We start from the raw sequence: 22,515 nt of genomic DNA, 5'->3' as shown, positions 1-22,515 counted from the left end.
ATTTACACCAGACTTTTTATGAGTGACACTTGTGAACCTCTAAGGAGCCCAATGGAGTTTAATTGCAATTTGACTCCACTGCGCCCCCTATGTTAATCAAACAGCTGTATCTCCTTGCCACATGGCTCAATCTGCTCCAGATTTTGGGTGCATCGCCAGGGAATGCTGCCGAAGGCATCAAAGCGGATCGCATGGAGGACGGCGCGCGAGCGTTGGCGGTGGCTGGTGGGAGGTGGTGCTGAGGGGACAGGGTTGATGGGGGGAGGTGGTGCTGAAGGGAGGCGGTGCTGGAACATCCGCGGTGGCTAGGCCTGAGCGGCGCTTGGCTGCGAGGGCCGCTTGAGGCTCCGCGGAGCTTTAATTTTTCATTAAAACCTTTTACTGACCTGTGAAACTTTGGGGCTTGTTTTGTAGCTGTAGTGTTAACAAAACATTGTGTTCCTTTCGTGCACATTTAAGATTTAGACAACTTGGCAGATAAAGTCGCCATCATTGGCAAGCAGGTTGGCTAGTAGGGAGCGGGATCTTGCTCGCGTTAGGCTCGTTTGAATACTGAATGCTGATTGGCTGTTTACTAGCGGCTGAGGGGTTTCAGCTGCAGCCTGACCGCAGACAGGCAGGAGAAGACCACAGCCTGCTCAGCACGGTGCGCAGCAGAACCTCAGATAAAGAAAATGTTTCGTTATTTGTGGCAAGTTTCATTTGAGGGGGCAAGACGTTTGTTTGAGAGGGCACTGCCCCCTTTTGCCCAGCGTATCTATTTAGTGCAGGTGTCCACAGTGGCGCAAAAAGGGGGGTATGCAGCGCATGCAACGCATAGGGGCGCAGCACCAGAGGGGCCGTCAAAACCCCGTCTGGAGGGGGCAGCGCACGATTATGTTTTCCCATACACTTCAGCGCGCCTTACGCTCCTTCACCTCGCGCACGTGACGAGGTAAATGTAGCGAGTTTTACCCTTCACGTAACTTCGTGGGGGGGGCAGGAGGGGGGAGGGGGTGGAGCGAGCGTATGTTTTCCACGCTCCTTCAACCTTCCTTCGGGGGAGAGGGGGATGGGGGGGCGCCGATTTATGTTTTCCCATCCACCTGAATAATGTGTAGTTGCGCCCCTTGCCGGCCCCGGGAGTGAGACTCTTTCTCGATCTGTTCCTGTTCAACAGCTCGATCGTGGAGAGGCCATTCCACATGCTAACAATGAGACAAGTGCTGGAAAACGTTCACCAGGATGTCTGGTTCAACCTCCATAAATTTAAAAGATGCATACTTCCACATCCCCATCATCCTGACACACTGGAAGTATCTGCGGCTGCTGGGAATGTCAGCAGCTCAGCGTCTGTATTGGTACAACTGTCTTCGTTCGGATATTCTCTCGCCCCAAGCACATTTTTCCAAATGTGTGGAAACAGCGCTGCAGCCACTGCACATGGCAGGGATGAGAGTCCTCTTCTATCTGGACGACCTACTTTTACTGGCTCGGTCCAGAGAGAAAGCCGTCATTCAGACCCAGAAGCAACTGGGATAAGAGTTTGGTTATACCATCTCAGATTATCTTTTATCGGAGTGGAGCTGAACTTGGTTATGATGAGAACACTGATTGGCATGGCCAAGAATCGAGGCTCTGTCAGCGCAGCTCTGCCATGTCAGGCCTCGCAGTGTAGTGACCGCTCTGTCAGTCATGTGGCTGCTGGGAATGTCAGCAGCTCACGTTGTAGTTCCACTGGATTTGTTACACATGAGACGCCTTCAGAGATGGATCACTCACCTGCGCATAGATCCTGTGCACCAGAAGAGGCGCATGATCTCTGTTCCTCCTTCAGTGGGAGCCAATCTGAATCACTGGGGGAGCCCAAGCATTCTGGCACAGGGGGTTTCCCTCAGCAGACCCACGTCATATGTATCTGTGTTCACAAAGGCATCCCTGTCAGGATGGAGAGGAACGTGTCTGTGTCAGGTGATTGGAGCACAGTGGCCAGACCACATCTTCTCTTCATGCTGGAGCTCTTCACGGTGCTGAAGGTGACTCAGCACTTTGTTCCTCTGCTGTGCAGGTGTTCTGATCCACACGGACAGCTGTTAAACATCGCCAGACAGCTGCTGTGCTGGGTGCGCGTAAACCTGTTCTGGATCAAAGAGGTGTACATCCCCGCCGTCTTCAACAGAGGAGCAGACATCATGTCCAGGGGCAGTCCTCGCCATAGGGACTGCAGTCTCCATCCTGAGCTGGTCGCTCAAATATGGAGCAGAGCGGTAGTAGACCTGTTCACCATGCAGGAGAACATGCAGTGCTAGCTGTGGTTCTCACTGAGCCCACGGGAGAACCCACCATTAGGAGTGGACGCCTTTGCTCACAGCCCATGGCTAAAAATGCTCCTTTATGCGTTTCCCCCAGTTCCATTGATTCCACGGCTCCAGGACCGAGTAGGGGTGGAACAGCTGTCGGTAATTGGTAATGCACCCGAGCGCAAGAACGCAGCCTGGTTTCCCAGTCTGCAGCAACTGTCAGGTCGACCGTGGAAGCTTCTATGGCGTGAAGGTGCGCTCCTCCAGGCCGGGGGAGCGTTCAGGAGCCACACAGAAATAGGCCAGCATCTCTGCGTCTGGCAGCTGAATGGGAGCTCCGAGAGAGGCTCGGCCTCCCTCAGGACATGGTGCACACCATTCAGGGTGCACAAGCCGCTTCTACCACAGCATTATATGCTTCGAAGTGGTCAGCCTTTCAACACTGGTGCTCGGGAGAGAGCGTGGAGCCCATTTCATGTCCTTTAGGCTGCATGCTGTCATTTCTCCAGCAGCTGATCGACAGAAATTTAGCTTTCAACACCATTAAAACATATGCTGCAGCTATTTCCTCCTGCCATGAGGGTTTTGGTGACAGAACGGTCTTCAACCTTCCACTGATGAAATGGTTTCTGAGAATTGTGTGCAGAAGCAGACCTGTGTCACGCCCACTTGCTCCTCCTCCGTTTGTGGGATTAGATCCTGTTAGTTTTATACATTAACTCTTCTGTTTTTAACATGCCAGTTCAATTTCTTTTCATAGATCCAGTTGCATATTCTGCAGAGCCACTAAAAAAGTTTTTTGACTTAGCCAGACTCTTCTTTTTCATATTTGTATACATTCACTATTAACTATGAACAAAGTAAAAAATGTGAGAACGTCTGTTTTAAGCACAAATTAAATACTCAGAAGGAGATAACGTAATCAAACAGAAACTTCTGTAGCACAATTCTTTCCTAACTGATTTAAACATGCTCACATGGAAAATATTAAACTGAAAGTACTGAAGCATGTAAAACAAACTAATAATAAAGCTCAACAGTTTCTCTCTCTTTCCAAGTGATTTTCTTGGTCACTTATGAAATCATCTTTTAATAGTGGAAGCCAGTGGCTCTAGGGTTAACCTCACCTTACCTTGTGTCCTTTGGATTTAAATTTGAATCCAGCATGTAGAGACATGTTCTGATAAAACACACCTCTGGAAAATTACCAGAGCTCACACAGGTCAACGCAAAGACAGAGTTCAAAACATGAGACTCCTTAAAGTTGTATGCTGTTTGAATATCATGAATGTGTTTATTTATAAGGCTCCAGTTTAGGCCTCTACAAATATTTCACAACCTGACTTTAAACTTAATGTTGCTGCCAGCTGTAGTTTTCTCCTTTTGTTGTCATGACAATACATTCTTTCTTCATGCATGTTATAATTTGTCCTCAGCTTTATTCTTGCCAGTATGCTGCTGCATAGCTGTTGAAACTTGTCTTGTGGGGGAAAAGCATATGATGTCAGGGCTTCAGATGCCAACTAAAACACTTACCTTTATAAATTCACATGAGACGTGGTCTCTGTGTTGAAACCTGTTAAGTTTGTTTCATAACATGACTCAGGTTGGGTTTGGAGCTGTGCCTCACTGAGGATACAAAATCATTTCTGCTGTTTAAACCTCAAAGTTTGACGCTTTTAACAACAACAACTGAGACCTGGAGCATTTACATTTACACCTACATTTAAAATACAAACGTATTGCCCAATTTCCCCTTGAAATATTTGGTCACATTACACTTGTAAACTTCAGTGTGTTTTATTGAGATTTCAAGGAGAGCGTCATTTTCAAATGGAAGAAAAAGGAGAACATTAAGGAACAAACAGCATCATGGAGACCAAGGAACACAACACACTGAGCTCTGGTGACATTTCTGGTGAATTAGGTTTCAAAACAATATCAAACCTTCAAAGACCTCAGGTCATTTTGGACTGACAGGTCCGGAACGAACAACATTAATGAGAAAAGCAACCAAAAGGTCCATGCTAACTCTGCAGGAGCTGCACAGATCTCAGTAAACTTGAAAAAAGACTAAACTAATTTACAAATTACTTCTAACCAAGATATAGGACCTATACACAGAAATAAGGGAAATCATTACTCCCTGCAGTGACACAAGGCGACTTATAGATGCATGCAAAGCAGTCACCAATGACATTATCAGAGTTGCATATGAAAGACTCTCAGGCATAGATGCCTATGACAGTGGGAAAATGAAGGCATAGTCTGGATCAGGTGAACTTCTTGATCCAGACTATGCTCAATCCATTTACAGTTCTTCCATCACACACTCAAGTAAACGCTCAGCTGCCAGTAATTCAAACTCTACAAGGTCAGTAGTAGCTGTAAAGAGAGCAGAGGCTGCAGCAGAGTTAGCGGCCAAGGAGGCAGAGTATGAAGTGTTCTTAGAAGAAGAAAAGCAAAGAGAAAAGATCCAACTTTTGGAGGAATGACAGAGAAAGGAGTTAGAATCTCAAAAACGTGAGTTAAGAGAGATTAAAGGCTGCACTCATTGATAAAAAAGAACATATCACGTGCAGACAAGCTACACAACTTAAGGAAATATGTAGGGATCTCAGTACACTTGAAAAAAGACTAAACTAATTTACAAATTACTTCTAACCAAGATATAGTACCTTGTTTTAGGTTAATAACGCCTTAATATTAAAGATAAAGAACTAGTTCCACTGGCAGGTTATTTCACTTAATACATGGGAAGAATGTATTGTTTTAGTGAAGTTATATAATTTGCCAGTGGAAGTAGTACCTTTTCATCAATATTAATGTATTATTGACTTTAAAACAGAGTAATATATTTTGCTGAGTTATTGTTTAGTCTCATTTTAAATGCAAGATATTTGTGTTTTTATATTGGATAAATCATTAACTGACTTATAAATCATTAAGATAGAAAACGGTTCCATTATCTGTCCAATTCATCTATGGGACACCTGTGGAGTCTGACAGCAGCAGAAGCAGATGATGATCATAAGTAAGCTTCTGGTATCTTGTTTTACCCTAGTCCCATCTTCATCTATGCTTTTACTGCTGATAAAATGCTTTTTTTTCGCAAACAGACTAGTTTAATAGAACTGTGCCATATAATTTTCCAGCTCTGATGGATATGATAAAAACAGGAAGAGAAGACTGCATTGTTGCTGCCATCTCCAGAGGATCGTTACCTCACTGAACCAGCCTGGCCTTCTTCCTGCATACGCCATCTCTTAAGTATTTCACAAAAAGCTCAGACATTTGAACAGCAGGGAAACAAACTGTTCCAAATGGACATAAAACATAACACAAAAAGTTCTCCAAAAAATACACAAGTTGCATAGCATGTACTAATATAGCTGCAAAATTAACCAATACAAATAAAAAAAAAGTAAGAACGTCACATAATTTATAAAGAAAAAAGTTCCTGTTCCACCACATGCAAAGGTTCCCTGATGGCTTGAAATCTGGAGATGCAGAGGCACTGGAGATGACGTGGTGCATTATCCTGAGGGAAATAGCCATTAGAAAATGGTTCTATGGTTCTTATTATGGGAATTACATGATCACCAGTTTGTGATAAAGGATTGGTACAGCATTCAGTGCCTTTACTTAACATAAAACTAAAAAATTTTCATTGTTTTTTCTGGTCTTGTTCTTTTGTATCACTCTACTTTAAAACAAGCAAAAATCTCAAAGTATAGTGTTTGCTAATCTGTGTAAAAATCTAAATATTTTCTAGTTTATGTCATGATGACTTCTTCATGCATTTCTGTACAGCAGTGTGCCAGTTACTGCTCTCTGTTTTCAGAAGATAAAAGCTGTATGTCTGCATGTGAGGTTTGAAACATTCTGTTTTAAACACTCTGCTCAGAGAGGGCCACAACTGTAGCCTGGTAAATCCAGCCCCTTGAACTACACCTCGCTTTGTACAGAGTCTGGGCTCTTGCCACAAACCAGAAGTTGGACTAGAATTCATTTCAATGTCATTTTTCAATGTCAGCTTCTCATTTTCAACAGTGGAGCTTTAAAAGTTGAAAAAGGTTATTATTTTGGAGAGAGTTTAATCACATTAATACTTCCACTAAATAAATAGCATGTTTGATACAGGAAAAACCTCTCAGACTCAAAGCAAGATGCCAGAGTGCACAAAACTTAAAAAAAAAAAAAATAGACAATTTAATTTCACATAATTATCACGGTAGAAGCCATTTATTTGTTACTTAATGAAATATACTCGCAGACAAACGAGGTAGTTAGTCCAAGTTTGTCATTTATTGAACGTTCAGAAACTACAGCGGCTGTGATCCGTCACAGCAAAGGTAAACAAAGGTAAAATAACCTCTCCCTCTCCTACCCTTTTACTCCCCCGTCTCTCTTTGTCGTTTAAGCAAACCTGTTGCTGTGGCAATCGCCTGCGCCCCACAAACCCAGCAGAGACTAGTTAAAAACACAACATTCATTCCGTTAAGATATTAGGTTTTCAGGCTTCATATTTATTTCTCGGTTAACAAGCATCTCCTCTCATGAACACAGCGGTGGTTGATTAGCCAATTTAAACTTCTGCTCTGCTCGACAGTCGGTCTTTGAGTCCCTTTTTATTTTCGTAATGGAACAGAAATGCACAGAAAGGCCCAACACCTTGTTGAAACAATAATTACTGAGATTATTAATTTTGTTGGGCCATTAATTTGAACATGTTTTGTTGATTTTTTCCTTAAAAAAATTTTTCTTAAAAATGTTTTCCTCTGATCCTTGGATCAGAGGACGTGCTGGTCTCAACATCCTGGCGGTGTTCAGTTTGTCACCTACTGCCGAGATCAACTCAAAACCTTCCGCGACCGTAACTGAGCACCCCTATTGATTAAATATGACTGTAGTTGGAAAACAAACATCAGCGTTAGCTTACTGTGCAACGTATGGGCAACCGGAGGACTCCTGGACAAACAGCAGCGGTGCATGTCTGAAAGATGGCCTCCAATGCAGATCTCTAAGGCTTGCCACTCTCATCCTCTCAGCTCAACAAAAACAACTCTTTCTTCGATGCTCCATAGAGCTGCCTCTGGATATTGCAGTTGTTGAAAAATATTTTAGGTTATAATATTTCTTAAGAAAACTCTTTGGCTCGATCTTCTATCCCAGGTTCTCCCGGCGGACGGCGTGTAGCCACACAAAAAAACGAGTGCAGACATCACAGAATTACAGAGTTTAATCCAATAGAAGACAATGCATAAAATCACAATCGAAACTGCAGAACAACGAGACATACATTCATTTACCTGAGACAAATGGAAAAGAAGAAGGAAGAAAGAAAGGAAAGCAAAAACGTGCAAAGACGTCTTTGGAGAATTGCGAGAGCAAATCTGATTTGTTACTCCTGTGTAGAAAGTTTTATAGTAAAGGTGTATTCTTGTCTTTAATTTATTCAAATAAGGCGTACCTTTGCTCATCCAACCAGAAGCTATCTCTGACCCTTCTTAAAATTCCTGCAAGTCACGGTCTAAGGCCATCTGTCCCCTTTTGTTTAAACGAAGTGAGAGCAGAGACTCTCCTGAACTCCTGCTGTTTTATGGCTTTTCACAAATGAAAAGGGGAAATTGAAAAATAGATAATATGAAAAATAAATAAATAAAAATTGGGCTAATGAAAAAAGGAAATTGAAAAGTGGTTAAATGAAAATAGAATAATGAAAAATGGGTAAATGGATAAAGGGATAAATGAAAAACATAAATGAAAATGGGAAATGGAAAATTTGATAATATGAAAAACAAAAAAAATTGGGTTAATGAAAAAGGGAAATTGAAAAGTGGTTAAATGAAAAATAGAGTAATGAAAAATGGGTAAATGCATAAAGGGATAAATGAAAAATAGGTAAAGAAGAAAGGGAAAACTTAATATTGGACAAATGAAAATGGGAACATAAAAATGGTTAAATTAATCTGGGAATAAATAAATGTATAAATGAACAAATATAAATGGGAATAAAAATGACAATTATTTATTTAACTCATTTTTTATTTATTTCACTCATTTTTTTTCATTTATTGATTTATTTTACTCATTTGTTTATTTTTTTCACCCATTTATTTATTTATTTAATTTTGGCTAAAATGGCTCTCCATACAAACCAGACCCTAAACATACTTAAAGTCTGGATTGAGTTTTTCCCCCTTCATTAATGACACGCTTTTATTACATACATTATATCTATCATGGTAGTTCAGGCTGAGTTATTTCTAATTCTAAATGAATATCCTTGTTGGACTTTTATTTAAGTGCTATTTTCCTTCAAGATACATTTACGTAACGCTAGAATAAATGCAATGTACATTACGCACCAAAGGAAATTAGAATATCGGATATCAAGTCTACTCCACTTTATTCACCAAAAACTTTTTTTTTTAATTCACCAAAAACTGTTCTGTAATCTGGAATGTTTGCTACGTTAAGCTCTGCAGTTAGCCACCTTATCTCACTGTGCGAGAGGCAATTGCGTCATGCGTCACGGACAAAAGGTCAAAGGTAACAAGGTGACCAGGGGGCTTATTATGTTGTTTTTCTTGACAAATACAAAAAAGAACCCCAACAAAAACCAAATAATTTTTCTACATGTTATTATGTGTCAGAAGAGGGCTTAGGAAATAATAGCAAAAAAAAAAAAAAAAAAAAAAAAAATTGTACCAAAAGGGCACTTGGGGGCAAGGAGCAAAAGGGGCAGGTGCTCAAGCTCCCTTGGCCCCCCCTCTGCACGTGCCTGCCTGACAGATATATGTATATCAAGGGGTAACTTTGTGTTGCAAGTTGGTGGGGACAAGGAGGGGACACGGGGGTCAATGAGGGGGCGCTGATGCACCCACAGTAACTGGTAGACCTTTTCTTTTTTAGTGCTAAGAATAAAGCCAAAACTTAAATGCGAATGCCATACAGTCTTATTCAATAAATTAGGATATACATCCTGATTAGGCTTGTCAGATTAATAGTACCTTTCGCAAATAACCTTTTAGCAGGTATTAAACATACATGAAATATAAATATCTTAAAACATCTAATTAATAATGTCTTTCACTTGGTGATGGAACTACTAACAAAGGAATTTTTCAGTCAAATTCTAATTTATGGAATTAGTCTGTATTTGCTGAGTATATTTGCTTTAATATAGCAAATATTAAAGATGCAAAAACCTTTTTGGGGCTGGTTGGGGCATTTGGTGAGCAGAGTGACCATTGATATTATTGGATTCTATAAAATGTTGCTTAAAGCTGAGATGCTGATGTTTGGACATGTAGAATAATTCCCCTCTCACCCTCCGTGGGTGGTCTCTTTCATCCTCTGAGCTCGGGTCCTCTACCAGAGGCCTGGGAGCTTGAGGGTTCTGCGCAGTATCTTGGCTGTGCCTAGAACTGCACATTTCTGGACTGAGATGTCTGATGTTGTTCCTGGGATCTGTTGTAGCCACTGCTCCAGTTTGGGGGTGACTGCCACGAGGGCCCCGATGACCACAGGCACCACTGTGGTCTTCACCTTCCAGGCCTTCTCCAGTTCCTCTCTTAGGCCCTGGTATTTCTCCAGTTTCTCATGCTCCTTTTTCCTGATGTTGTGGTCACTTGGTATTGCTACATCCACCACAACGGCTTTCCTCTGTTCTTTGTCCACCACCACAATGTCCGGTTGGTTCGCCATTACCATCTTGTCTGTCTGGATCTGGAAGTCCCACAGGATCTTAGCTCGGTCATTCTCCACCACCTTTGGGGGTGTCCCCCACTTTGACCTCGGGGCTTCCAGTCCATATTCTGCACAGATGTTCCTGTACACTATGCCCGCCACTTGGTTATGTCGTTCCATGTACGCTTTCCCTGCCAGCATCTTGCACCCTGCTGTTATGTGCTGGACTGTCTCAGAGGCCTCCTTGCACAACCTACACCTTGGGTCTTGTCTGGTGTGGTAGATCTGAGCCTCTATTGCTCTGGTGTTTAGGGCCTGTTCCTGGGCGGCCAGGATGAGGGCCTCCGTGCTGTCCTTGAGTCCAGCTTTCTCCAGCCATTGGTAGGATTTCCTGATATCAGCCACTTCAGTTATTTGTCGGTGGTACATCCCATGTAGGGGCTTGTCCTCCCATGATGGTTCCTCCAGCACCTTGTCCTCTGTTCCCCATTGCCTGAGACATTCGTTGAGCACATCGTCCGTTGAGGCTTTGTCCTTGATGTATTTATGGATCTTGGATGTTTCATCCTGGACAGTGGCTCTCACACTCACTAGTCCTCTGCCTATAGGAGGTGACTGATTGTGGCCCCATTCTTGAGTCTTGAGTCTATGAGTCTATATATACGTATACGTATACATATATATATATATATATATATATATATATTGAATACTTTGTTCTGTACAAAGTTGAATGTGCTGACAACAAAATCACACAAAAATCATCAATGGAAATCAATGGAAATCAAATTTATCAACCAATGGAGGCCTGGATTTGGAGCCACACACAAAATTAAAGTGAAATGTTCCCTTTATTTTTTTTGAGTAGTATATATATATATATATTATTCACTATTAATCATTATTTATTTGTGCCATTATTAATCTTTATTTATTAGTGTTTGTATAGTTATATAAATATATATTGATATACACTAAATAAGGTGATCTACACACATTTTCTGATATATAATAAGGAGTGCAGGTGTTTAAGTTAGCTAATCAACCACCGCAAGTGTTCAGGCAAACCACTTTGGTGTTTATACGTACTCTTTTGTGTGGGAAACGTTTTGTGGCGTTTTAGTGTTAATTCCTGATCCACTTGAACGTAATCTTTGCTCTGCACTCCCGGGGCTGTTGTTGTTGGTTGCCATGGCAAGGTGTCTACGTGAAGTTAGGCTGGCAGACTGGGAAAAATAATACAATCACCCGTTTTTCTGCATTTTTCCCTGGACTAATTGCATGATTGGACGTGGCAATATTCAGATGAATTATCAAATAGGATGAAATATCTCATAAAGCATATAGGAGCCAAAATTTGTTAAATTTTAAACCATGGCTCCTACAGCGACAATTAAGTACAATTAAATTATTGGTCAATATAAAAGAGAAATTTGCATTGTTCTCTCTTGTATCTTTACAGAACTGACAGAAACCAAACTATTTATAGATTTATACGGAGAGAGGACATATATATATATATAACAAGGAGGGAAGTGAGCCAGCTGTCAGAGCTCCTAAGGGGTGCAATGAAAAGACCAGTACCCAAGAAGTACAGCCAGATGCCCATACCTGAAGCACTCGAAACTGCCAAACAAAGACTCCAAGCCTTGGCCAGCCGCCTAAAGAGATACACAAGAGAGAATGAAGCCAGGAGGATTAACCGGCTCTTCTCCACCCAACCAGCTCAACTGAACCAGCTGCTACAAAATGGGACTCACCCTGAATGGTTAACTGAAGGGCATACAATCCTGATCCATATACCAAGGAGATGCTCTTACAAAGAGAGGGAAGGTCGTCCGCACAGAAGGGGTCTCACTCCCAGAAGGAACAATAGCAGACATAGAGCACAGTTACAAGTACCTGGGAATACCACAAGCAAATGGCAACCTCGATGAGGTCACAAGGAAAGGAGCCACAGCCAAATACCTCCAACGAATAAGGCAAGTCCTGAGAAGCCAGCTCAATGGCAAGAACAAGATCCGTGCAATAAACAGCTATGCCTTACCAGTAATCAGATACCCTGCCGGAATAATTAGCTGGCCAATGGAAGACATAAAGGCCACGGACATTAAGACTCGGAAGCTACTAACCATGCATGGAGGGTTCCACCCCAAATCCAGCACCCTGAGACTGTACACAAGCCGTAAGGAAGGAGGCAGAGGACTAGTGAGTGTGAGAGCCACTGTCCAGGATGAAACATCCAAGATCCATAAATACATCAAGGACAAAGCCTCAACGGACGATGTGCTCAGCGAATGTCTCAGGCAATGGGGAACAGAGGACGAGGTGCTGGAGGAACCATCATGGGAAGACAAACCCCTACATGGGATGTACCACCGACAAATAACTGAAGTGGCTGATATCAGGAAATCCTACCAATGGCTGGAGAAAGCCCTCATCCTGGCCTCTGAGACAGTCCAGCACATAACAGCAGGGTGCAAGATGCTGGCAGGGAAAGCGTACATGGAACGACATAACCAAGTGGTGGGCATAGTGTACAGGAACATCTGTGCCGAATATGGACTGGAAGCCCCGAGGTCAAAGTGGGGAACACCCCCAAAGGTGGTGGAGAATGACCGAGTTAAGATTATAAGTTTTATAATATGTGCTATATTGTTTCATTTCTAATATAGGCCCTTGTGTCAGATAATTTAAGTCAATGTTAGAGAATAATTAATTTTTTTAGATTTACGGAATCTCAGTTAGCCTTCATAGCGGGGCTGAACCCGTATTACACCAAGCACTGTAGCTAATATTAGCTGGTATCTCGCCGGTGGACATAAATACAGTAAAGTAATATTCTAATCACAATATATACACAATAATATGTCCATCTTACTTGTGAAATGTTGTCTGTGGAGCCCTCACATCAATAATCCATAGATCCGAACAACAATATCCCTCAGTGCTGAGGCATCTTCTGCTGTTTTGATTGAGCAAAGTAGGGTATACCGCTCCAAGATGGCTGCCGTATTTCCTGCGCCGGAGCAGCCAATGAGGGGTCTACTCTTATATTATGTCTATGCTTCGAACCATAGACATCATATACGTAGACACCTCATGGAGCGCTGAGTCCTACGTAACATCGTCCGCCATCTTCTATGTGGCAGCAGATCGATTGGAGCTCCTTAAGTCCTGTGCTGTGTGAACTTGTTTCAACTGTTTTACGAAACAAACTGGATTAATTGGCATTACCTTTCACAGGTAAGGATGAAAGATCAGAATTACTTGACTTTGCAGCTAGAAATTCACTTCTAAACAACCGAGAAATATTTCCTATGTAGCTTAATTGGCCCGAAGTAACCGCTGATTGTTAGCGTAGCAGCTAACGTTTTCACACTGAGTTTTCTAATGAGAGAGAGCTGATGAGCTCCTCTGTTAGAGGAGAAGTTCATTAAAAACCAGAGGACTTAGTGAGGAAAGATCAGTCAGCATCAGAGCTGGAGCTGCTGTTCTTCAGTCTCTGTTTCACAGCTTAGCTTTCCCATGTCAGTATTTAGCTATAAAGATGCTACGAGTCAGAGCCCAACATGCTGAAAATGTCTTTTTCTGAATGTGAAGGAAATATATATGTATTTTCTATTTCACTTTTGGATAATTTCTCTTTTATCCTTGGCTTTAGCCTGTGAACCAGGACGTCTCAGAAGTCATTGGAGTTCTCCCAGTGTGACCAGAAGACAGAAGCCCTGCCTGTGACCAGTGTTCCCAGTATAATAAATAAATGTTTTATTCTTTCACTTTTGTGTATTTTTAAATATTTCAATCTGAAGTATTAGTGTATTAATACAGCTTATGTAATGAAATAAAAATAATTTACTCTGTTAGAATTATTTTCACTCTTTGCTGTCAATAGCAGAGTTGACATTCTGTAATAAATATTTTTCTCTGGAAAAAAAGTAAGAAAAATATGTAGTTTATTGTTTGACAATGACTGATTTATAAATAAAAAGTCACTTCTCAATAATGTATAAAAAATAAATACAAGAAAATAATTTGTTTCTTGTTAAATGTACATTAAATTATGGAATTATGTAAATGTCATTTAATTAAACACTGTAAAAGTGTCTGTTCATCAATGTCAATATAAAAATTATCAGAATAACTTTTATCAAATAAAAACATTGTGCTCCTGATTCAGAAATGCCCCAAAACAATTAAATAATCACATCAAAAGTTAGAAACCCTGTCTTTAGTCATTTCTTTGATTACCAAATATATTAATGTGTGTGAGAAAATGTGTCAATGACAGGTATCAATTTAAAATACTTTGTAGAACGGCACTTTGTGAAGTTCGGTCCATTAACTTGTATTAGCTTACAGGTACATATTCCACATTCAATATGGCGGACGCTGTTACATATTGCAGCAACGGGCCGACCCGCCCCATGAGGGGTCTACGTATTTATGTCTATGCTTCGAACAGCCGCACGCACAAGATATTCACATGCGCGACAGCTCTAGACATTATGGTACACCCATTTACGTGCTGCTTTCACAATAAAAGCGCACATCCGGTCCATGTTTGATATAATGCAAGTAGATTTCCAGTCACTGTAGTTGCAAAAAAGAAATAATATATCAGAAATAACTGGGGACATTATGCAATGCTGAAAAACTCTCTGTTTCCAGTGATTTCTCTTATGTCTGGGTGGAAGAGGGTGTTGAGGAAAAATTATTATTTTTAGTAGGGATGTGCCGATCAGGTTTTTTCCTCCCGATACCGATACCGATCACCCATGATGGCCGATACACCGATACCGATCACCGATACCGATCACATAATTATTATTTATTTATTTATTTTTTATCATAAACACTACCGGTTACATTATGTGGAAAAAGGAACCATGAATTCACCTTAATTTAGACAAAAACTTGTTTTTAATAACTTTTTCCAAGAAGGAAACTAAACAAAACAGGCATTGTGCAAATTGTACTGCTATTGATAATACTATCTTTAACAGACTGAAAACATATGAAGGCTCTGAAGAGGCTAAATAATGCAAAGAGTCAAAATAAAACCTCTCAACATTGCCAAAAAGTTCAAGTATAAAACTTAACATTCAAAGGCAAAAACAGGTTCCATTACAATAAACAATCCAGAGTTACTGAATGAAAACTTCCTGTTAGCATGGCGGCTAGCTGATTACTGCTAGTTCTGATTGGCTGTTTCTGACTGAGCGGAGTAATTATGCAGATCAGGGAGGAGATCGATTATTTTTTCAGAGATTATTTGTCTCATGTTAGGACAGCGGAAGTTTTAATACGTAGGTAAAATGTATTTTTTTTTAAGTTAGATGCTGCAGCTTTAAGCAGGTTCGGTGTGAGAGTCACCACCAGGTGGAGCAGAAGCGAAGCTCCGTCTGTCAAATATAGCGTAGCAGCTGTAGCGTAGCAGCGGTTCAACAGGAGAGCAGAACCAGCGTCTTACATCGCAGCTCGAAGACTTAAATAATTTTGCGGGTTATTTGTTTAGCTTTCTGACCGTCATGCTAATTCGGGTGAGTGTTTGTAGCTGTGCGCTGCTTTACCTGCTATCTGATCCTCCGTATGTCTTTTTTACTGCAGTGAGCCTCGATGTAGCCAAACTCCGTCAAGTATGGCATTGTTTTTATGTCGTATTAGCTTCGTTGTGTTGATGCATTTTGACGTGCTTCAATTTTCCGCCGCAACACGCAAACTTCCCCATTCACTCAGTGCGTTATAGTTGCACATCGCTTAGGATTTGTTGTTGCGCGTTTGCACAGAGTGAAGGAAAGAGGAGACCAGCTGCACAGGCAGGCTGGGAAATGAGAAGCAGGTGATTGGTATCGGTAAAAGAGACAATGATCGCCGATCACCGATCATGCACTTTTTCACGAAAATCGGCCGATTATGATCGGTGACCGATCGATCGGCACACCTCTAATTTTTAGTGTTTGATACAGTTAATCTTACGGCATGTGTAAAAGGTATATTGAGCATGGTCATTTTGAACAAATTTCTTAATTTAGAACAGTTTTAAAAGGAATGGTTTAAAACTAAAAACTATTGCTGGTATTATTCAAAGTACAAAAGGAAAATAGAGATCAAACGGGAACTCTCACTGAGGCTCCTGTTGTGTTATCAGAGAGGACAGGAGGCCATAAAATTAGCATCTGCAGGAAGGCAGTATCACTTGGGTGACTGTGGGAGAGAGAAGTTTGCTCGGTTCACGGAAAATCAAAAGTCTTCCAAAACTAACATCTGGGACGGTGTAAAACTGAATACAACATAGAATGTTTAAAACCACTAACATTTTATTTGTAAGACATTTTTCTCAGTTACTAATAGCATGCTTTTAATGAAAATTGTATTATCTAGTTTTAGAATTACTAATCTAGTAATTGAATGTATTTGAAAATTGTATTATCTGTGACTAGATCAGATTCAAATGGAAATGGTGTGAAGGAATAGGATTTGTTTAGTATTAGAAAATTGCTCAGGTTTATGGTGAATGGGGTTTTGGAAAATGATTGTGTTAACTTTTATACTTAGGATTGAATGTTATATTTGATAGGTTAAAAAAAGGAATTTTACTCCATTCTATTCTGTTGATTGTATGTACCACTTTTTGGTTTAAGGCAGGACTCAATCTTTTGAGGTGCTGAGTGCAGAAGAGCAAAATTGGGTTTGTGAAGATAACCTTTCCCTGAACTAAATTGCCGAATTTAAGTTTGTTCCTGAGAATCTATGTAAGGAGAGGTAGCGGGAGAGACTTCCAATTTCACAGCCATCTGTGAAATACTTTTTTCTGTTCTTCTTTCCCCAGATGGCCGTAGAACCGCAGGAGGCCAGAGCAAGCTCTCCGCTCCTTTTGTTTAAACGAAAGGGGCAAATAGCCTTTGATCTGAGCAGTAAAAAAGGGGAAGTTTTAAGTTTCTCAGAGTGTCCAAGATAGCTTCCAGTTGGTCAAGCAGAGGTACGCCTCATTTGAATATGAGAGAAAAAACACGCCTCATTATAAAAGTTAGTTCGGAGCAAAACTAATTCAGAAAAAGCTTTTATTTGCTCTTTTTGCACCAGCTCTTTCTCCAAAGACGCGTCTTTGCCTCTTTTTCCTATCCCCTTTGTCTCAGGTAAATTAATGTATGTCTCTGTTGTTCTGTTGTAATTTTATGTGTTGTCTTCTTTGGATTAAACGCTGTAATTCTGTGACATCAACACGCATTGTTTTTCTCTGTGGCTACACGTGGCCCGTTGCGAGAGGACCTGGGATCATAAAGGAAGAGAGAGAGCCAAACTTTCCAAAATTAACTAATTCAGAGAAATCTTCCTTAACAATTGACACCTTTGAAACAAAACCAGCAAATATCAACACGATCTGATGTTTAATTCCAAAATAAAAGCCTATTAAAAAGCATGTTTTTACTTTGCCGTGCTTATTGATTGAAACCTCTATGTTTCCAGTGACTTCTCTCACTTCTGGGTGACAGAGGGAGACCTCTAGAACACAACCAGCAAACGTCAACCAGATCTGATGTATAATTTGAAAATAAAAACCTATTAAAAAAACACATTTTAACCCACCCTTCCCCCCTAAGTTGCCATGCTTATTGCTTAAAACTCTGTTTCCAGTGACTTCTCTCACTTCTGAGTGTCAGAGGGACACCTCTGGAACACAACCAGAAAATATCAACCACATCTGATGTATAATTTCAAAATAAAAGCCTTTTAAAATAAGATGTTTTAAGTCTCATTTTGCAATTATACATCAGATGCGGTTGATATTTTCTAGTTGTCTTCTAGAGGTCTCCCTCTGTCACCCAGAAGTAAGAGAAGTCACTGAAAACAGGGAGTTTTTCAGCAATGGGCACCTCTAGAACTTAGGGGACAAAAGTAAAAGTGTCATATTTTAAAATGCTTTTATTTTGGAATTATACATCAGACAGGGTTGACATTTGTTGGTTGTGTTCTAGAGGTGTCCCTCTGTTACCCAGAAGTGAGAGAAGTCACTGGAAACAGAGAGTTTTTCAGCAATGGGCATGGCAACTTAGAGGGAAATTTTTTTTTTCTTATTCTAATAAAAATGCTTTTATTTTGGAATCATACATCAGGTCTGGTTGATATTTTCTGGTTATGTTCTAGAGGTGTCCCTCTGTCACCCAGAAGTAAGAGAAGTCACTGAAAACAGAGAGTTTTTCAGCATTGCATAATGTCCCCAATTATTTACGATACATTATTTCTTTTTGCAACTGCAGCGGCTGGAAATCTATTTGCAGTATATCAAACATGGACCGGATTTGCGCATTTATTGTGAAAGCAGCACGTAAATGGGTGTACCATAATGTCTTGAGCTGTCGCGCACAGCTCAAGACAGCTGCTCAAGATTGCACGTGAATATCTTGTGCGGGCCGGCTGTTCGAAGAGCCGGTTAGCTTTACCGCAGTCGATAACCGCGACTCAATGCAAAGCAACAGCGCAGTAAGTCACGTGATGTCCAGTCCACTAGATCACTGAGCAGACTTGCCATTTACGTTTTACAAAAGAATTTTAAAAATCATAAACTAACTGTTAATGTTTTGAATACAGCGTGCAGCTGCTGCCGAGTTACTGTCCGCACATGGTGCAGGCACATTAAGAAAAAGAAAGGAGCAGGAAATATTGGTGGGGACTGTCCCGTAAGGCCAAAGTTGGTGGGGACATGTCCACAGAAGTTACGCCTATGATGTATATAATTATCAATTTGATTTTGGTCTAGATTTGGATTTGAGATATAGACCAAAACATTCTAACATATGAATGTGCAAGAATCTAGTAGCTAGATTGAAACCAAGCATTGGTTGCTCTGGATGTGTGTTTGAGGCTACTGTCCAGATTAAATTTTAACCTAATGCTCTCCAAGTTCATTTCAGCCTCTGGCAGGTTTTTTTGCAGACCTGTCCTGCTTGTAGCTCCTTCCATCTTCTCAGAAACTGTGGTTAGCTTCCCATATCATAATATTACCACCACCATGTGTCACTGTGGGGAAGGTGTGTTCAAGTTACTAGTTTTCCACACAACAGCCAAAAAGTTCAGATTTGCTGTCATCTGATCAGAGCACCGTCTTTCAGATGTTTACTGTGTCCCATCATTATTTTCAGGGGAAACAGCCTTCTTCTCAGTTACCAAGAGCATCATGGCTGCCTCTCTGAATAATGCTGTATTTGGTGATGCTGTTTGTTCTCTTATGTTCTTTATCAAACATATGAGGCCTTCACAGAAGAGCTGAAACTAATATGCAAATGACAAATCTGGAGGCAATTGGTCTGGATTTTCTTAAAGTGTATCAAATTAAGACTCCCTCCTGAGACAAGTCACTGACTGAGCCCTTCTTTATTTGACATATTAAAATGTTAAAGAACATTTGTGTTTGTCCCTCTTTTTTGGTGTACTAGTTACGGAAGAGGATTAGGGTCACTGGAAAAAAGAAAAACAATTCTGACTTTAATAAGAATTCTGAGATTAAAGTCAGACCTGTTTTGTTTTTTCCAGTGACGCTAATCCTCTTCCGTAACTAGTTCATGGCAGCCTTAACGTGAATAAATTATCGCCAACTCGCCATGCTGGGCTAATCTCTAAAGCAGTGCTTTGCTGCCATCTGGTGGAGAAATGAGCACTTGATCTGAACACCAACTTATTGTTGCGCTTGCGCTATATTCGCATTTATATTTCCTCACTGCTTGTGAAGTTATACATTTAGTAAAGTGTGTAAAATAGCATCTGATAGTTTGTTTGTATCTCTATGCAGGTAATGAAATACTTGGAGCCTTTCCTTCTTTCCCTGGAGAAGCTGAATGAAGTTTCTGCTCGACTCCGGAAAGACATGATCCGAGGTCTGGAGAAACACGCGCATCACAGAGCGGCCGTCAAGATGTTGCCCACCTTCGTAAGGGCAACACCGGACGGGACTGGTACGAGTTTTACTTTCAGTCAGAGCCAATTGATTTCTCAGTTTATTACTGTATATTACTGTTTATTATTATTACTGTATTTAAGATACAAACATTCGCTGTGACTTTATGGTAAATTTCCTCACAGCGGATCGACTTTACATGTAAACTGTCGGCAAAGGAAGGAAGAAAGGAAAAGAGGAAGGAAAACAGGAAGGAAGGAAGATTGTAGATAGGAAGGACAGAAAGAAAAAGGAAAGAATAAAAGAAAGACAATGTTTAACATAAGGAAGGATTGAGGAAAATGGGGAGTTGGGATACTAGAAAAGAAAGAAAAACACTAGAAAGGAAAGACAAAATAACAAAAGTAAAGGAAGGAGACACTGAAGGAAAAAAGAAAGAAGGAAGGGAAAATTTGAAGTTAGGACACTAGGAAGAAAAGAAGGATGGAATGATAAAAAGAGTAAAGAACACAAGGAACGTGGAACAGGAAAAAAGAATGGAAAGAAAATGGGGAGTTAGCACACTCGGAAGGAAAGATAGAAGGACACTAGGAAAGGTTGGAGGCAAGACAACAGAAAACAACATAGAGAAGTAGGACACAGGAAAGAAAGGATGACAGGATGAAGATAGAACAAAAGGAATGAAGGACCAAAGAAAAAAATACAACAATGAATGGAAGTCAGAGCACAAAGAAGACAGAAAAACATTGAGAACAAAAGAAGGAAGGGCACAAAATTTTAACAAACAACAACGGAACAAAACCTGAAATGCAGATATCTTTCAATCCTTTTATTTTCTTTTTCCGCAGTTATCCAGACCTGGAAAACCCTGGAATCAAATTCCATAACATTTGAATCTACATAGGGAGTGTGGTATAGTTTAAAGCTTAACCATCACCAGTACTTTGTTTTCTGCATGCAGAGAAAGGAGACTTCCTGGCACTAGATTTGGGTGGAACAAATTTTCGGGTGCTTCACGTCAGAGTGATGGAGGAGGAGCAGAAAATGCTGAAGATGGACAGTCAGATCTGTGCCATCCCTCAAGAAATCATGTTGGGAACCGGAGAACAGGTAATTCACATATCCATCTTTATTAATATCTGACTTTTTGAATGCAACTAAAAGGGAAAGTGTGGAGTAAGGCAAAACCAAGACTTATAAACAAACAAAAAGAAATTGCAATGGTAATATGGTTAATTTGGGACTCAAAATTCAACTACAGCCATAACAAAACTGCAAAGGGAGAAGGTGATGAAAAACTAGTGATCAGAGACAAATGTGCATCTTGACAGACATGCTTGTGAAGCGGAGCTCGACCGTTGAGTTTTTTTGCATGTCGTGAGAAAAAATTCGTACTGAAATATGAACTTTACAGGGGTACTCTGTGATGTAAGGTAATGTCTCTCTTGTGACAATCCTGTGAGCCAGGCAGCAGTCAGAAACATTGGGTTTTATGGACAAATAAAACTGGGTGTTATCAGTAAAGCAATATAAAATTAAGCTTCCTATCATCTAATGTGAAAGGAATATAAAACAGGAACTAGGCTGGAACACTGTGGAACACCATAAGTAGCTATAAGAACAGAATGTCATTTTTTCTTGCAGCACTAGAAGAACAAACACATTTCTCTGTTTTGTGGGTATGAATTGGCTTTAAGCAAAATGTTTGTGTGTGCTTATGTCCTTCCAGCTGTTTGATCACATCGCAGCCTGTCTTAGTGAGTTCCTCGACTCTCAGAACCTAAAAGGACAGACTCTTCCACTGGGTTTCACCTTCTCTTTTCCCTGTGAACAGAAAGAAATCGACAAGGTCTATAATCTCAGACTCCCAAAACTTGTTGGTTTGTCACTTCTCAGAGTTGAAGACTGGTTCCACTGATAATGTATGATATTTTTGTGTTTATGTGAGCAGAGCATCCTGATCCGCTGGACTAAAGGCTTCAACTGCTCCGGGGTGGAAGGAGAGGATGTGGTGAAGCTACTGAAAGAGGCCATCCATAGGAGAGGGGTCAGCGCATAATGCTTACTAGTCTGTAAATATTCTGACTTTCTTCAAAATAATTTTGCTGCTTTTGTCCTCTTTTTGATGCGATTTAAAAACTTTTCCTCATGAGACAGATCCCAGTCTAATACAATATATGTCATTTTCTATACAGGACTATGACATCAGTTCAGTTGCCATGGTGAACGACACAGTGGGTACGATGATGAGTTGCGGATACCGGGATCAGACCTGCGAGATTGGGATGATCATTGGTAAAGAAATCATCTGTCCTCAAATAAACACTGATCAGTGAAGAAAATAAAACTGAAACCAAAAGAAAATAAACACTAAATTAGAAAAACTATAATAGTAAAAATATGAAATAACAATAAACAGGAAAAAATGTGGTCAATAAAAACAAGAAAGTGCATAATTGTGAAATGGAGGGGGAACTTTTCATCCATCCATCCATTTTCTGTACACCCAGCAACACTCCCGACCCTACTGGGGTCGGGAGTGTTGCTGGTGCCTATCTCCAGCTAACGTTTCGGTCGAGAGCCGGGGTACACCCTGGACAGGTTGCCAGTCTGTCACGGGGGGAACTTTTTACAGTTTTTATTTTT

At 40.7% G+C, this 22,515-nt stretch overlaps 1 protein-coding gene and 1 pseudogene across 1 annotated transcript in view; both read left to right on the top strand.

Annotated features, from left to right (window-relative positions):
• The window catches only part of LOC106909850 (hexokinase-2-like), a 51,988-nt gene that overhangs the window by 21,399 nt on the left and 8,074 nt on the right, over positions 1-22,515 (top strand). Inside the window, exons 3-7 of the mRNA XM_088012353.1 lie at positions 19,765-19,927; positions 20,831-20,979; positions 21,599-21,718; positions 21,821-21,916; positions 22,065-22,164. Of these exons, the coding sequence (XP_087868479.1) occupies positions 19,765-19,927; positions 20,831-20,979; positions 21,599-21,718; positions 21,821-21,916; positions 22,065-22,164 (628 nt within the window). The remainder of the gene's footprint in view (positions 1-19,764; positions 19,928-20,830; positions 20,980-21,598; positions 21,719-21,820; positions 21,917-22,064; positions 22,165-22,515) is intronic.
• Positions 1,119-8,105, top strand: LOC148155549 (uncharacterized; annotated as a pseudogene).

The sequence above is a fragment of the Poecilia mexicana genome, unplaced genomic scaffold (genome assembly GCF_051168715.1).
Source record: "Poecilia mexicana isolate PSO_F unplaced genomic scaffold, ASM5116871v1 scaffold_14, whole genome shotgun sequence".
NCBI classification, from domain to species: Eukaryota; Metazoa; Chordata; class Actinopteri; order Cyprinodontiformes; family Poeciliidae; genus Poecilia; species Poecilia mexicana.
Note: the sequence above shows the minus strand (reverse complement) of the source record. Positions and strands in the feature narration are given on the sequence as shown.